The sequence below is a fragment of the Topomyia yanbarensis genome, chromosome 2 (assembly GCF_030247195.1).
Source record: "Topomyia yanbarensis strain Yona2022 chromosome 2, ASM3024719v1, whole genome shotgun sequence".
NCBI classification, from domain to species: domain Eukaryota; kingdom Metazoa; phylum Arthropoda; class Insecta; order Diptera; family Culicidae; genus Topomyia; species Topomyia yanbarensis.
The window spans coordinates 57,354,627-57,372,612 of NC_080671.1; the positions used below are offsets into that span (position 1 = coordinate 57,354,627).

Sequence of the window (17,986 nt, forward strand, 5' to 3'; positions counted from 1 at the left end):
TTTACATTTCAAAAAAGTGTTCCTAACACACCAAATCACTAAAATCAACTCCTAGAGTACAATGAATTAAACGCATGTTTTGGTACCATTGCGACCACTGTGCGTTGGTCTGCTAACTAGACTTGTCCGATCTTGTTCAAATATGGAGCAGACACTCTGGTAGGACTAGGGCTTATGGGTAGACCGATGTGGATCAATTTTATCTTGTCACTTTAGTGTATATACAAAAAGAAAATATGGGGTAGTCAATTTTTTATGTTTTAAATTAAGCACGCTATTAGCAGTAAATTGGAAGGTGGTGCTTTACCTAGGTTTTAAATTCATCGTAAACTAGATATTTCTTAAGGGTTTCTTGGGCTCGTTATTAATAGTTTGATTTTCCTGAAATACAAAAAAAAACTTCTATTCACAAATTTAGTTATATGGCTAGATTTGTTACGAAGGAGGCGGCTCAATCCATATGCAGAGCCGCCCATTGATCATGCTAATGCTTCTTAATGTTATACTACCAACCGTGTTTAGAACATGTAACCGTTTACAGCAAAACGATTAACAAAAAAGATAAACTTAAGCAACATCGAATCCACAACATTGCACTCACAAAAACATAAAACCTTTAAACATTTATTTATTTGCTAGTACGGTTTACGAAGTTTGTACCGACAAGTTTAAAGTCAGTTCGAAGCATTTCATTATCAGAGTTGGTTTATTCCGTTATTAACATGTAGTACAATATAATGTTCAGCTGTTTGCTTGCTCTTACAAATTTATTTTCAGCCCTGCTACATAATCTGCTTTGATAACCATTAAAATTCCTTTTTACTCGAAATGGCATTCTTTAAAGTTCGTGGTTACGCTGTAGAATTTACCTATAATAATACCGTATGGTTTAGATTAAAATAACATCTTTTCCGGAACATTAAAATTTTAGATTGAACAGTTCTTTCGTATATTATGTTTTTGTGTTTCTCCATTTTGTTGCACGTATTCTCACCTAGTAATTAAAAAAATATTTACAAATCATTTTCAACGATATATTTTCCTAAAAATCCCTTAAACACAAAATGAAAGGAGTGTGAATTTTGTTAAGAAGTATAGAAAAATCGGGTTTGTAAAAGAATACAATTGGCTACGCCAACAGTATTATTGAAAGTAATGAGTATAAAAGTACAAAATGGGAACACACTCACTGCTGTAATATGAGCAAATGGAAGCTATTTTCCGAATTTTTACTTAAAACGTTTAACATTTTGAATCGTTAAAATTCTAGCTGCTAGTGTCAATTTTATCTATGAGCATTTTATTTCTTTTTTCCATATTTTGCCTAATATCTACTAGTTGATATTTATTTATAATAATTGATTTGGTTCGCTTATTTTTGCCTATATCTCATTTATTGGTTGACTTGCATGCATTCGTATGCAACGCTTATAAATAAACTGTGTCAATATGGTGAAAAATGTCATGGCCGTGATCTTACATGTGGAAAAGCATTCCTATATAGGTGTCGGAAGATAGATGGAACCAGGGGACATTTTGCTGAGATACGTTTCAGAGAGATTATATTGGCTATTAGTCCGATGCTCTACCGTTCAAGTTTCTTTTTTTTTTAATTTTTCTGTATACAGATTTGTTACGGAGCAAACAAGTAGAAAATCAGAGCAACTTGTTGAACATTTGGAACATGTTTCACTCAAATAGAGCAACTCTAGCTTTCAGACGTATACAATTCAAAAGTCATGTAAGTAAAACTTACAATTTAAAATCTATTGTATGCTCCCCTCAAGGTGATGTGGATGACGAAGTAAAATCGACTCCCCAACTATAATTATACCCACCCTGCTCAATCGACCGCTTTGTGATCTTTTTCCGGGCCAAAGACAACCAGTGTTGGAGTTTATTGCATATTTCTCAAGTTCGGCTGTGAGAGAAATATCAAAAATACGCCTCGGGTGGTGGTACATAGTTTGAAGTAGGTATCAGCTAATCGGGTTGAAATTGGTGGAATCGCTTCCGATTCGAGTTCAAATTGCGCGGATCTACTGGCCGATGGGGTTGATCGTTTTAAAGACCTCATTCAGCCTGTGGTGATACTGGACTGCAAACGTTTGCATTCAGCATCAGCCGCAGCTGACGGGAAAAGGACTTTGTCAACTCAGACTCTTATACGGTGACCTTCGCCGGTTCTGCTCTACGTAACTGCCTCCTCTTTGACAAGGTTCATCTACATGTTCACCTTTTTGTGCCGCGATTTATAAACATTAAACAACATAAACAACTGGGTCACACAACCACCCGTTGTAGCAATAAGGTTCGATATGGAAAAAAAAACGATGGGAATTATGTAGATGACTTCTGTATCAGAGATGTAGAAAAGTGTCTTTACTGTGGGGGAAATCCACATGATCACCCGACATGTCCCGCGCACAAACAGTGCGAGTAGAAACTGAAGCTTTCCCTTCTGGGACGCTGTAAGCGATGTTTTGCTGAAATGCTAAAGTAGCTACGGCACCGGTCTCTACGAATATCCATACTAACAAGGCACTGGCACAAGAAAACCGGGAAGATCAAAGTTGGATGTCCACTGAGTGTCTCTCAGCGACCGTAAGTGTGCTTCAAGTGTCAAAAGTTTGACCACCTGGCTGGAAACTGCAGTGGACCTGACAGGAGCAAATTATGCAGAAAGTGCGGGGAAAGCACAAGGCAAAAGACTGCCGACAGACTTCGAGATGTCTGATCTATGCAAAGAAAGAAAATAACTAGGATACAGTTGGCCCACGATATTCGGCTTTCAAACAGGCGATTGCAACGAAATCACAGTGGAGGTAATGCAAATCAACCTCAACCACTGCGACACAGCACATCACTTGCTGCGACAATCGATGGATCCATACCGTATCCCGGCCATATATTTCAGATAACGCAAAATCAGCGTCGATTTGAACGACGGGAAGATATCCATTCCTTATCGCACAAAATCAATAGAGTCTTTTTCTGCAGCTGCTATGCACCCCCGCGGTGGACGGTTAATAAATTCATAGAAATGCTCGAAAAAATGACAAAAGAACTTATCAATCGGAGACCAGTCGGCATTGCCGACGATTTCAACACGTGGGCATTGGAATTGGGTAGTGGAATTGGGCACCCGCTTCACCAACTCAATGGGGAGTAGTCTACTCGAGGCCTTTACAAAGCTGAACGTAGATGTTGCCAACGATAGTACAACCGGCAGAATGAGTGATTGTCATTATCTTTCGCAGCCCATGGCCAGCAGGAAGTTTGAATTGGAGAATGTGCGAGAAGTGCACTCACAGCGACCACCAAGCGATCCGGTACACTATCGGAAGCGCGTGTAACTCAATCAAACAAGCGGTAGTGGAAAACAACGAAATTCGACAAGACAAGAGGCTTGCAGATGAAGTGTTCACGGCATTAGCAAGAGCGTGTAGTGCAACCATACCAAGAGAGAATAAACCAAGGTACAGTCGCCGATTGTTGACCTACGTGCAAGTTGCCACCGAGCCGGGAGGAGAATGCATATATCCCACAACGTCGCTGAAAGAGCAGCTCTAAGACCAGCGTATAAGGCAGCAAGAGCCGCACATAACAAGATGTAGATCACGACTGGGATTCGATGTTGGAGATTTTGAAATCGGCTGTCTCAGTCTTTCAAAATCAAAACAAACGCCGTATGGAGCTTAGAATGACCGCAAATAAAAAGCTCGAGTAACCAGCGAGGAGTTGATAGTGGAGGTAAAAGCTTTGTGAGTCAGAAGGCCCAAGGACCAGACGGTTCCCCAACGTGGCACTGAAAACAGCAATCCTAACAAACCTGGATATGTTTGGGACCGCGTAGAAGCAACAAAAGCTGGTGGTGCCACCAGACAAGTTCCCTGGAGCCCATATGTCTGTTGGGTGCAGTCGGGAAGGTGCTTGAAAAAGTAATCCGTTACAGGCTTACAACATAAGCGGAGAGAGAATGACCTATGCAATATGCAGTTCGGCTTCCGGAAAAGTAGATCCACTTAGGATACCATACTAACGGTTCTGGATACTGTGGATGCAGCGTAAAAGCAAAAGAGAAGAGAAAACGTAACGTAACTAGACGTAAAAACGCCTTTGACAGCGCTAGTTGGGCAATCGCCGATTCGCCGCTCAGACAGAGCTCCCGAGTACCTCTGTATAATTCTGAGGAGCTACTTTTATAACCGGCAACTGATCTACGAAGCTGACGCCGGAAAATGAAGTGTAACCGTAACAGCGGGCGTTCCACAGGGTTCCATACTCGGTCCAACTGTTTGGAATGCTATCTACGACGTAGTGTTGAAGCTGTTGCTGATTGACTAGAGGAATTGGAAGTGCTCACCACGGAGTCGATAGATACTGTAGAAACAGGATGCGCAAGAAGAGGCTGGCGTTAGCTTAACACAAAACCGAGGTGGTTTTGGTAAACAATCATAGACTTAATCATCATGCCAAACAATTCGGCGAACAGAAGTAAAATCCGACTCTCCACATCGGTGTTCAGATACGCAGGACCTGCATGGGTGACGGCACTGCAGACGAAGAGGAACAGATCTCGGCTGAACAGCACGTTCATCCTGATGGCCAAGCGGGCTTCGAGCGCGTATCGAAATATCTTGTCAGAGGCAGTCTATGTGAGAGCTGGAATGATTCTCATAAACCTTCTACTCGAAGAAACTAGCGAGTGTTATATGGATTGAGGCACGAGAGGAGTCTGTACACAAGCCCGAACTGATACCTTATGCTAGTGGCAACATCAGTGGGATAACGCTAATCCCATGCCTGTCGGTGTGGGTGAACAAAACTTCCTGAGAAGCGAACTTTGACATGACGCAATTCTTTTCTAATCTTGGTTATGTCTAGAAGTTTCTGAACAGGTTCGGGCACGCGAAATCGCCGTTCTGCATCGCGTGCCCGCACAGGAAGCGCCTGAGCACGTGGTCTTCGAATGTCCGCGATTCGAGTACGAGCGAAACGAAATAAAATCCATTGTTTATGAGGACGCGGTGAACAGAACAGTCGTTAAGATCATGTCAGCCTCGCAAAGGTAATGGCAAGAGGAGCAACTGCTAGCAACGTAACAATACAGGGCTTTGGGTCGTCGAGGTACCGACGAATCGGAGATCACACTTCAACCGGAATCGTCGGACCGACCTTGGCACTCGGCAAGTCAATCTATTGAAGAGAGATAAAGGAGACCAACGGGTGCGACCGGAGTAGACTAAATCCACCGCCGCGAACTAGACGCATCGTGGGCGAAAGGTCGTCGGGGCTCCTGAGAACTGGCACTTTACCGATCGAGATAGCGGTTTCAAGAGAACATTCGATGTGGGGAATCTTCTCCGTCGGAGGAGGCTAGGCTCACCGCCGGGGACTAGTTCGCGTACATCGTGAAGTATCACCGGCAAATGGTCGTCGGGGTACCTGTGAACTGGAAGTCACCCTCCATCCAGAATCGTAGAAGCGAACTCGGCATCTGCCCGGATAGCACCAGTGAACCGAACGCTATCCTCCTCCCGGAATTGCAGGACATACCTTGGCACTCTGCCAGACAGCATCGAAGCAAGAATAACAACGGTTTCAAGAGACATTTTTTCGTTGGGGAACTCTCCACCGAGGTAGTCTAGCTCCACCGTTGTGGACCACCAGTTTAGGGTCGTCGGGGTATCAATCAACTGGAAACCACCCTCCAACCTGAATCGCTGGATCCACTACGGCTAGTGGTGTACCAGAGAATCAGCAAGACCAACTAGACCTGCAAACATGCGATGTGAATGAAACCACGAAGCACCAAAGTCGGATTCCCCCCATATTTCTTCTATTATTCACAAGAGCTGAGTGTACTGAATTAAACAGACCTAAATTTTTTTACCTATTATTTTTGTAAATACGCAAAAGATTCACGGCACCGTAAGGCTTAAGCATAAAATTAAGTAACCGAATTGAACAAAAATTGGCGAACTTATGACCAAATTAACCCACAAATTATCGCTGGGTTATCATCTACAGATTGCTGCATCCTGATGCAATACCCAAATGGATCATGGCTCGAGTGATGGTATTAATGAATATTCCTTTTTCCTGATGCTCTCACTTTACAACGAAAAAACTGTTGTTTTCGTTTTTCAAGGTTACCGCTTTTAGAGCTTTTCTCAGTTGAACCTTAATTGTTGTGCGCCATCCACAAACTGTAAATAGTTTGTCTAACTTACGGTCAAAGATCTATTCACATATTATGAGATTGTTAATATATACAGTCGTGATTCGCTGGTTGGACACTTTTTAACTGGACCGCTTTTGGGTTGGACCTCCGCTAGCGGGACCATTATCCAACTAAAAAGCATCTGAATACCAACATCTCATGTCAAATTTACTTTGACAATCAATCTGACAATAATTAGAGTTGTGAACAAATACATTTATACTACTAACGTCTCCTTTGGAGAGTTTATGACATCTGTCAGTCAGTCCAACTATCGACTCATATTCGTTAGTTGGACAGAGGCTGTGGTCCAACCAGCGAATCACGACAGTAATTATATTTCAAATGATATCTTTGTTTAGGACAAGATTTAAAAAAAAACTTATTTTGAATCAACTTATGTAAACTGATGCTATACGTCGGCAAACTGCTTATCATATTATGAATTTGCTGATTAGTGTTCCAAATAAAATAATTATCTAATACTATTATTTAGTTACTACAAAAATCGAATTTATGGTGAACAGTTTGAGTGAAACGTTTCTCAGCCAATATCTGATGGTTCCACTTGCTTATCCTGTAGTAACAGGTCGAGCTCAATAAAGTATCACACAAACACCGATGCATTTTTCATTTTGTGAGGAATATATGTGCTTCTTATTTTATACAAACGTGTCTATTTATGTGCTTATCAACTTTATTTATCTATAATTTCCAGTTCCGCTCGAATTTTATGTTAAAACATCTTGCATGGTCTTAGCATTCATCTAACGATCTCACCTTTTGGTATCAATTTTCTTCGATCATCTAACTGGTCTTGTTCTTTGTTGCGGGATCGAATTTCAGAATGCATGTTTCGATTCAAACCCCATTCCATTGAATGCTGTCCAGGTGACACGTTTTATTCTGAGCGGACAAGGGGTATCTTTGCTAGCAAACAATCCTATCCTACTATCACGTAATTCGCTTACTTTCCAATGACTGCTACTTTGCTATCTGTATGTGTAATTTGCTGTTAAAGATTCTCGTTGGAGTTTTGAACCGCGTTCAATGGATTTCGCTCGTTAGCTTTGAAGAGGCACTTTTACCAATCGATGACGAGTAAATATCGCCGAAATTTCTGACCGGGTGGATATGAGAAGGAATCTTACCCCTCCAGGAGATGTGCAGTGCACTGAGTACACAACGTTCTAAGATGCAGGCGAAATCGTCGCCCAAATGTAGACAATGGCGCGTCTGCCAGAGGGTTAAGTGTTTGAGGCAGAACTGATTCAGGTTCTAACTCTATCTGGTATCACTATGTATGAACTGACGGTAGATGGGCTTAGAACCTGACTCAGTCGACGACGACGAGGAAACACTTCTTCTGGTTCAAAAGCTACTGTATGAAGGAATTTAGCCTTCGTGTGTTTGTGTCGTGTACGTGTGTGAGATTTTTGAAATCGATGGAGACGTGTGGTATGTTTGACAAATAAGCTATCTTCAAATTATGATTTGTCTACCAAAGATGTAAAAAGGTTGAACTAATTTGTAACTAATTAAACTAGATTAAATCAAAAAATAAAAGAGAAAATTTCTTTTTAATTCCACCAGGTGGTATATATTGAATTGAGCGGTAGAATTAAAAGTAACACTCTCTTTTAATTTGTTATTTTCGGTATTCTATCAAAACGTTCCACAAAAAGGTAAACTAATCTTTTTTGAAGGTATGATTGCTACGACCCGTCTCTTGAGTAGGCGCATACCATTTTCCAGTTAGACATGATTGAAATCAAACGACACTGATTTGATGTATCCCGATGAAACTTAGCTCATTATTTAATCAATGATAGAGTTCCCATTGCGCCTTTCTCTATCTCTTCGTTCCACGGAAGAGAGGAGGACTAACTATTATTTGCGATGGAACGAGAGGCATTTTTAAATTCTTGAGCACATGTTGCGCGTTGATTATTGTAAGTGGTATTTGTGAAACGCTTTGGCTTTAAATTAAATCACGTTGAACGGCGATATTAGAAACAAGCGTTTTCGAATAGATGCATTGGCAATGAATTTCAATTTCTTGGGATAGCCCATAAATGTTTCAGTCCGCTTGTGCTTTGATCATAATTTTTAAGTGCCATACAATTGATACAATCTGATTTCAATTCTGCATTTTTTATGGTTCGTTCATAGCAGCACCTGACAAATTATTTCAGAACTGTGTTAATCATACCACTACCACATGAAAAATGATACGTGTTTCAATTTCTTTTAAACCGTGACCAACAGCATATTATCATGAATATCCCAACAAAAGTGACTTGGAATATGATAGCGATTTTTACCATCAGAATCCTTTCAAATTTTGAGTCATGGAAGAATAAATCGCTCATACGGTATGTGCCACAAAAACGATTATTTTATCGCTGATTTTGATATATTTTTGATGCATTTCCACAATATTTTCACTATTTCAACATGTATGCGAAATCATTAGATTCGAAACTGTCATTTGATACAAAACTTAACAGTATTCATTACGACAAAGAGAACATTCTGTATGGAAAAGTATTTATAGCTCTGGCAAGGACACATTATTGAATTTGCACCCACTAGATTACTAAATGGCTGTACACTAGACTATTTAACTTAAAAAATATCCATCGCCGAATACAATTTTTCTAGAGGAGATGCATAACAAATTAACCCAAAGTAACGCATTAGCGTTATATTGGCTTTATATTTGCTCTATTATAGCACTAAATGCATATGTACAGCATTTACTTTAAAGATTGTTTAGGCATGGACGCGTTATATCAGGTTTATATACGTATATGGAGCTGACGATAATGCTATATTCCGGCTGTATATTTATGGATTCACGATACTAATGTAGATCTGATTGCATTGTAAGTGCTGAAATAGTCTTTCTACGCAATAATAGTGCAGATGTATAGCCAATATTGTGCAATGGATCTACTCTTTTTTTCCGATCTTAACCCGACTTATGAGAACACAAATCAGAATACAATTAGCGAGACATGGCAATTATCTTATTTTGAGAAAAATCGTTTCATTCCTGAAATTTACGTAAGAAAAACTGAAGAAACGTATTAGCATTGAACCAAAATATTTGAAAAATTGTGAAAATTTTTGGGGCCAGAATATCCAGAAACCCCCCATATGAAAAAGGGGGTGTGACTGTTGGAGCTTCGCGAACAAAATAAAATTTTGCTGTGTCCTACAGTCAATCCTCTTACCAGTGCAGATGCCTTGCAATCTTCAATTACCAAGGTACGGGAGTCAACATCGGAATTATGAATTCTGCTCTACACTTCAAGTCAGCCTGGAGAAATACTGAAAATTATGGTGGATAATTTGAACAACATATTCAGAACATTTCTCGACAATGATATGATATGATCAGTCAACTTTCAAAATTCTCTTTGAATGGAAATTCCGGATAAACCGTTGTTGGCCGAACACAATTCACAGCTGATAATGAAAGAGAAAACTTCTACTCAAAGTGAATGTTGATAATCATATGTTTGTCGAGATTTCTTATATGTATCGTTATTTTTATAAACAGTCCTGATATAATCACTTTTGTTTCGTATTTTTATGGCACATACAGTAGTAGTGTTCAATTTATTATCGTGACGATTTTGATGTTATCTGCTCATATGTAAACTTTCGTGGTATGATCTAATTCTGTCGATTTCTCAAACCCAGCATAGCGGCTTTCAATTTTAGTGTTTCGTGATATCGAATATTTTGGTGATACACACAAATAAGTTTTTGACTAATTGTTCAACAATTTGAAAAGGAGTTGTTAAAACTTGAAACAATGGAAATAATAACAGAAGATACATCCAACAAAAAAGATCTTTAAATGAAACTGATAACTCCAGTGTTCCAATCTTTCTTACTTAGTTGTTACACTCCGATAGATAGAGGAAATAATAGTTTCGACAATGAAAAGCAAATTTCCACGGACCATGAAAACGCTTTTCATTAAGTCAATTCGACAGCAACTGCAGCATACAATTTATCAATACTTTTGAGCAAAAACTTCCCTAGTACTGCAATCAATAAAACCGTTTAAAATGTGTTGGATTGTTAATTTCCGTGAGTTCCGAAGTTCTAGACGGTATCATCATTTTTTTAAACATGTTAAGCTACAAAGTATTAATATTATGGACAAAATTTGTACATCTTTGAATTACTTTTAGTCATAGAATAAAGTATTAGGACACGCAACAAAAAATAACATAGAAGCAAACAGTTAAGTGTAGCATGCAGCGACGAAGCTTATGTTAACGCGTGTAACAAGTTAAAATTTCAATGCCACTCACAGAAATAATAACAGAACACATTCAGTCATTGCATTAAAAAGAATTACGAAGCATTAAGCAGTCTAAAATGGGTTAAAACATGCAATATTTCAGCTTATTCCAATATTTCAAACGTTTGTCTATCTTCATCAATTTAACTCTGGGCGTGAACAAAGGATGAATAAACGGAAATGTGATTCGATACGCATGTTGGGATTAATTGTTTTAATCTACAACGTGGGTGTGAACTAGCAAAAAAATACGGTGGAAATTGGTTCAAGTAAAAAAAAAAGATCGAGGAACCTGCGATTGCAAGACTGCTAGTGGTGTACGATAACCATACAACCGCATGCGACAGTACTCAACCATATAAGTTCAGGGTATTTATGAAGGAAGAGCACGAATTTTTCTACCAGCTTGCTTTTAACCAGATGACTCAATTCTATATGTAGAAACATCTTCCAATTGACCTTTCTATTCTTGTTAAAAAAAGAAATAGTGTCGAATTATTTCGTGAGGAAAAAAAGGGAGAATGGGGAAAAATCGAAAACGAAAAAAGCAGTTTTTTTCCACACCGTGTATTAGATCTTCATAAAAATCAATCAGCTTATGTAGAATGTTGTTACAGTACTGCTGATTGATTTTTATGAAGATCTAACACACGGTGTGGAAAAAACTGCCTTTTTTCGTTTTCGATTTTAGTCCTTTCTCTGTTCAACCTTAATAGAGAACACATTCCTGTTCGAACATAATAGGCAGGGAAACAGATTACAAATCTCGCATACTTATTGAAATAGCTCTATGTGCAAATGAGCGCATCTCTGTGTTTACTATCTCTTTCGATTATTACAGCTTCGCCATTATTCTTTCCAATGATTTTCCGGACTTCCGGTACATATCGGAAGAGTACGATTTCGGCTAGCATATTATGCTGAGAGTTAAACAGCAATCGGAAATGCGATCGAGTTATTAGTGAAAGAGAATGTAAACAAAGAGAGGCTCTCATGTGCACATAGGACCTTTTCAATATGTATGCAAAAACTATCCGAATTATGGACTCCACTGATAGTGCAAAATTCTAAAAAAAAGTCAGTCTGATGCTCGACTGTCACGGCACGATTTTCGATAGAGAAGCGAATTTGACAACGCGGAAAAGATTTTTTTCACGATATTCCGAAGGGACGCGAAGCCTTCAACGCGATAACGCACCGACAAACAGGGATGCCAAGTGTTTTTTCCAGAAAATCTGTAATATTTTTTTGAAAAAGTCTGGAATTGTCTGGATGCCCGAGCAAACGGAAAGCCCATAATACACCCATGCTCATGGGGCTTGATATGGGTGTTTGAAATGGGCTCAATCCATGAAAACACCATTACCATGGTCCGGTAGATCCCATATAAAATACCATATGTTGGTGTATTTATGGGTTATTGAGACCAATTTATGGTGTCTTGATGGTTGGGCTATTTTTAGGAAGCTCCATCTATGAGCTGTATTTGTACATTTTATTGATGGAATATGTTTGGTTGTCAAACAAATATGTCTCGACATACTGAAAATTCTATAGTTGCGCTCCCTTTTATATTTCAAATGCTTAATTTTCAGCTTAGAGAATCCGTGAAATAGATTAAATTTGAATTTCTAGGGATTCTGCATTTTGGATTGCCGGAACTTCCAGCTGACGAAAATTCGGAAAATTTAGGTGACGTTCAGCGAAAAAACTTTGATATGTGGTGTTCCCAACTATTTTCAAATAGTGGTTTAAGAATCAACGAAGCCTTCTTGTAATTGATTTAGTTATTTTTCATATTGTCTGGATACATCTGGATAAAATCTCTGAAATCTGGATCAGACAAAAATAAATCTGTATGTCTGGACGACGCTTAAAAATCTGGAGGAATCCAGAGAAATCTGGAAGGTTGGCATCCCTGCCGACAAACAGAACCGAATCGGGCGGTTAAAGATCGTGTCGTGTACTGTCTGACAAAATTTTCATGATTTTGAAGTGTCTTGGGAGCGAACTTATTCCGGCATAGCAGCCAGATAGTTAAACCGAAGGAATAAATGTTCAAACATGATGATTCTTGACTCAAATGCTTATATTTTTCTCGTTTTTATGAAGTTTTGAATACCAATCCAGTATATCTAAATAGTATCACGGATATTTATTTTTGCTTGGTTTAACAATAAAATCTGTCCAAAAATGTATGTATATCCTGTTTCTTTTGTTTGTTCGTGTGTTCTTACAGTACTTGACAACCATAAGCATTATTTTTTTTTATCAAAACGTTTCTTATTGAATGGAACTTCCCGCGGAGAATTAATCGCATACAAAAGACAAATCTACGTATGCTCGAGTGAAATTAGAAGAACAGTTCACTAGTTATATTGCATTTTTTGATCGCCAATCTAATTCTTATTTCGTTTCATCATTTTTGGTTGTCTTCAATAGCGGTTCTAGTGTGTTCTATTGCTATCAATGGTTGTATATAGACTAAGCTTGCAATTCGCACTACCTTATATTTTTGTTTCCTGTATCATTGGAACAGTGGTTTTTTCTGTTTGTCTTGGTATGAAATCTGTTTTTGTTTTCGTTTATCTAGCTTCTAATATCAAAATTCAAATGCAAGAATCACTAGTTCATTACATGAAAAAAGCGTTAGATACTTTGGTATAAGTACGTACACACTTTACACTGGGACGGAATTTCGTTCATATTGAAAAATTTATGTTCACAATAGCTGGATGTTTCCAGTCGGTCGAGATGTAAGTAGTTCCACGAAACGTCGAAGTTAGCAAAATCGTTGAATTTGGTCATATATGGTAATGTTATTGTCGAATTTTGTTATTGGTAACCAACAACGATCATTGTGGTTAGTCGAACGAGCAGTGGGTACTTAATATTGGGTGTATGAATACCTTAGGCATAAATACGTTAGGCATAATGGACGTTAGGCATAATATACATTAGGCGTAATGGATGATTGGAAAAATGGACGTGTGGCATAAATCAACATGTTGATGTGTTAATTAAAGAAACTCATATTTGTGCGGCAATGACGTTGGGTGGTAAGAGCGTGGATGTTTGTCCTTTTTTGAGCTTGTAAAAATACGCTGTAAGCTAAACAAACTCGATCAAGTTTTTATCTTGATGTATAAACATTTTGCTCAAATAACATAAGCGAACGCTTTACATGGGGAAACCCATTTATATGTAGTTGCAGAAATTTTACATATACTTTGAATATTGCTTACATACATGTTTGTTACAATTATTCAAGAAGCAAATATTTTCCCTGAAGCACAGCTCATGAAATGAAGGATGATAAATTTTATAACTATTCATTCAATGAATAAATATGGCTTCTACAATGATTTCTCCAATATTATTTAGTTCAACGATTATTTTTTTTGCCTTCGAAACTGTCTGATGCTACTTAACCAATCTTTTTAATACGAGAGAGAGAGAATTGTCCATGTACTATGATGAGTTACCGAAATAGAAAAGGTACCGCTGCGAATGTAACATCCGCATAACATTTTGCATAAGCTCCGATAATTAATGTCTGCTTATAGTCGAGCCAGCTAACAGCGGAAGCCTCTAAAATGAAAACAAAAACAATCGTTGTTCATTATTGTGCATTCATCAATATTTGGTTACAATAGTAACAGTAATACATCCAATAGCCTTGACTTAAATGAAGTTTTCTCCAGTTCTACCTTTGCCATACCACGAAATAAGGAAAAAAGGAATCTACGCGGTTAAGGGTTCAATAACTTGCATAGTATTGTTTATTTTGCTGTCTCTCGTTAAAGCTATGCAAGACGATGATGTAGCACAGCATAGATTTTCCTAACCCAAAAAAACAACCTACCGTTGAAATTTCCATAGCGAAAAAAGCTATACGACCATTTTGTTTTGTTTATTATTATCGTCCATTATGCCTAATGTACATAATGCCAATCGTTGGTTATGTCTAAAGTACATTATGCCAATCGTCCATTCTGCCTAACGTACTTACGCCAAATGTATGCATACCTAACACACAAGTGCCTAACGTCACGCACTCCCAAATAATTACCAATCATGAAATATGATATCTATAAAGGTATGTTTCGTTCCGTGAATCATGACCATTTCATCAAAGATGCTGTAGTTTCCCGATATTAATGATAGGTTGGATTGAATATGAATGGTGTTGTAAATATTTGCTATCAGTTTAGTAAAATAATCAAATCACAATCATGACATTGTGGAATTTTTCAAAGAAAATTTTCCACTGCAATTCTTACTGGCCACAAAAAAGGACGACGAAAATGCATATATTTACAAACCAGCTGGAGAGTTTATATTCTGGAAACGATTATTACTAGGGAAAATAAGTAACTAGGGACCCAATGATTTGTTAAAGATATTACGTCATTCGGTTTTTAATTCCGTCGGGACCTATGTGGACTAAATATTCATGTATTGTTTTCTAACTATTTAGGGTCTGTTATAAAAATATATCATAGCATTCATTGAGGTAAGCTTCGTTATTTATACTAAATAAGTCTAGCTAACACTACAAATAAACATCATCAGAAAGATTAACACGAAGGTTATTAGAATAAAATTGCATATTTTTGCAGTGATGATGGAAATACTATTTTTCTTTATGAATTTTGTCCTTTTCTGAAAGTAAATGTGAAAACGCATGCAACAGCTGCTGCATACACTCCAGTAAAGTAACACTATAAACTTTGTTCTAGAACTATTTTCTAACTATGCGGTATGGAGGCAGAATGAAAACAGTAACTGTATATTTACAAGCCCACGAGAATTTGATTTTGTCTCAGTATATACAAACTACAACGTTCTGCATGCTTTCTGCGTCACAGCAGTGATTATGAGTAATTATGTTTAGTTTACTATTATATGCCCATTTACACTCTTCCGTGGCGTTTAGAATATTTTCTGGTGGAATCTGCTCTACCGGCTAGCTCTACATTTCAAACACGATGCTAACGGTTTTGAGTGAAATCAAATCATAAGATGTGTAACTTGAAATTAAAATAATATAGAATGGGGGTAGCATCAGGGAATAACCAAAACGACGTATAACGTTTTGAGGTCTGGTGATTTAAATGTAAAAATGTAAAATTGAATCGAAAGATATTGGATTTGAATTCAAAGTTTTTGGTTGAAAAAAGTTTGCCACGCATGCTGGCCGCACTTCCATCAATTGTGGTTTGAAAATGCATTAAAAGTCTCGTCAAAAGCTGCTACAGCCATTCTGGTGCATGCGTGTTCGCGGCAACACAACCTTTTATGCCTTCAGTCCGTTATTCCAAATCCATTACATAATAACTCAAAATTTGCTGGATCAATCATTTTAAAATTTTGCATTGTATTTGTCCGCATAATTCTCCCGGTAACGAAGGAAACTTAGAACGTTTTCTTCGTTTTTTGAATTCTTCGAAATTTTTAGTCAACGCTTCCTGCCCCAAGGAAGCGAACAAACCATATTATCAGAGTGAGCAAATAAATAAATGTAAGTAAATAATCAATCTACAAGTTTGTGAAAAACCGAATAATTAGTTATATTTAAGGAAAAATACGTTATACTATACCCAGATACTAGGATGAACAAAGTTAATGATACTTGTGATGTCACCGTTAGCACAGTGTGTGTTTGATCTTCATCTGGTTTGTATGTAAGATATCTGTGAAGGATCCTCTTTTCGTGTTCAATGATCAATCGTGCTAAGTAGCCTTTTATATTTGTTTATCGCAGTCAATATAATATCCGTAACTCGAAGCCTCTAAAGGCAAGTTATTCCAAAATCGTTTTTTGTAAATATAGAAGTGACTTGCGTTTACGGGGAGTAAATCGATTAAGTTTTCATTTGGAGCCCCCTGATATTTAGCGATGCATAACTTTACACAATTGAACGTTGTTCACAGTGTCTTTGAAAGTTACAAGGGATCGGCACTAATTCTAAATGAAAAATTCATCAGCTGGAATATTAAAGAAGTGGATAGAAAATTTCTCAACAAGAAAAAATGGAATACAAAATTTACCAATAGTAAAAAGGGGTTGAACAAGATCTACGTATTACAAGGTTTTTATCAAACTAGTATTATCTTTAGAGTCAGGCTAGTACTATATTTAGCCCATTAAATTCATTGTTCTGCGTTGCTAGAGCATTTCGTTGGCCATTATTTTAAACTTTTCTAAACGATTACTATGTCTATGAAAAATAGTGATGAAACGAAAATTAATCAATCAACTTGGTATCTATCAATGTAAGAGAAACGAATTGCTTCTGTTCAAATTTATTCATTAGTATGGATTCAAGTGTTTTGTGATTAGTTCATTAACAGATTTAGGTGAAATAAAAGAAACGAATTCAAACACTATCATATGCTCGCATGCAGTTATCGAAAGGTTTTACACTAGAATATGAGTTAGGTATTGATGTGAATTTTTATGAAAAATACAAATGGATTGAAGTTTTCTCTAGTCAGCTGTTTGTTTTGTCGGGGTCGAAGAACAAGAAATGAAGATGAATAACTTACGTTGTTTGACTTCTAACGGCTATTTAAAAACGAATCACAGAATTAAGGGATAATAACTAAGAACATTCTAAGAAATTCAAAGAGAGTACAAAACTTGGCATTTCAATAACAGTGAAGTTCTGTTTTTGCCCAACAGTTCGCATCGCTTCAATACAAGGTTCGAAATATAATTGATCAAGAGGGCTGAAACATTAGGTTTTCAAATTAAAAATTGTAGAATAAACTATCAATTAACCAAATTATCAGAATCGTGGTTCAACGCAACCAACATGTTTAGATTTGTTATGGTCTGGATGGTACTAAATTTGTTTGTGTGCGTGTAACAAATGTGTGTGGAAATAGTGTTTGCTGCAGCACAAATTGTGTACCCATGGTATGCTGTTAGGGAATTCGTATTCAGGGACGCCTATGAAGAATTTTGAAAACATTCGTGCCTTCCAAGGGTGTTGGGAGTCCGTTTTTTAACTACTGACTATTCTTTCTTAGGGGAACGGATCAAGCCGTGGATCCGCGGCTTACCGAAATAACCTTTGTATAGCGTTCAACAGAAACACTGCAAGCATGCTAGTGATGCATATTTTCACATTTAGATGATTGGGAACGAGTACACTAGGGCTTGAGTTACACATATCTTCCTCACAAAAACACATATGACCATTGCCTGAACTTTCCATCATACACACATGATCTACCATAAATAAGTTTATCTGTAACTGTGATGTGCACATCCGTCTTACAACCTCATAAGCTAAAATATTTCAAGTTGAACAGTTCGTTTAACATTTCCAACAGTTTTGTGTGAATAAAATTGTGATAAGTCAAGAAAAACACAATTTGGATTCGCCACGCAAGGTGAAGGATAAGCGAACAAAAGGTGAAGGAAA

The 17,986-nt window shown here is 37.6% G+C and overlaps 1 protein-coding gene across 3 annotated transcripts in view; it reads right to left on the reverse strand.

The window, feature by feature from the left end:
* Positions 1–687: 687 nt before the first annotated feature.
* Positions 688–17,986, reverse strand: part of LOC131685720 (protein quiver) — a 38,207-nt gene continuing 20,908 nt past the window's right edge. For all 3 annotated transcript variants that reach the window (XM_058969628.1, XM_058969627.1, XM_058969630.1), the window contains exon 6: positions 688–17,850. In XM_058969628.1, coding sequence (XP_058825611.1) covers positions 17,618–17,850 — 233 coding nt within the window. In that variant the 3' untranslated portion in view covers positions 688–17,617. The remainder of the gene's footprint in view (positions 17,851–17,986) is intronic.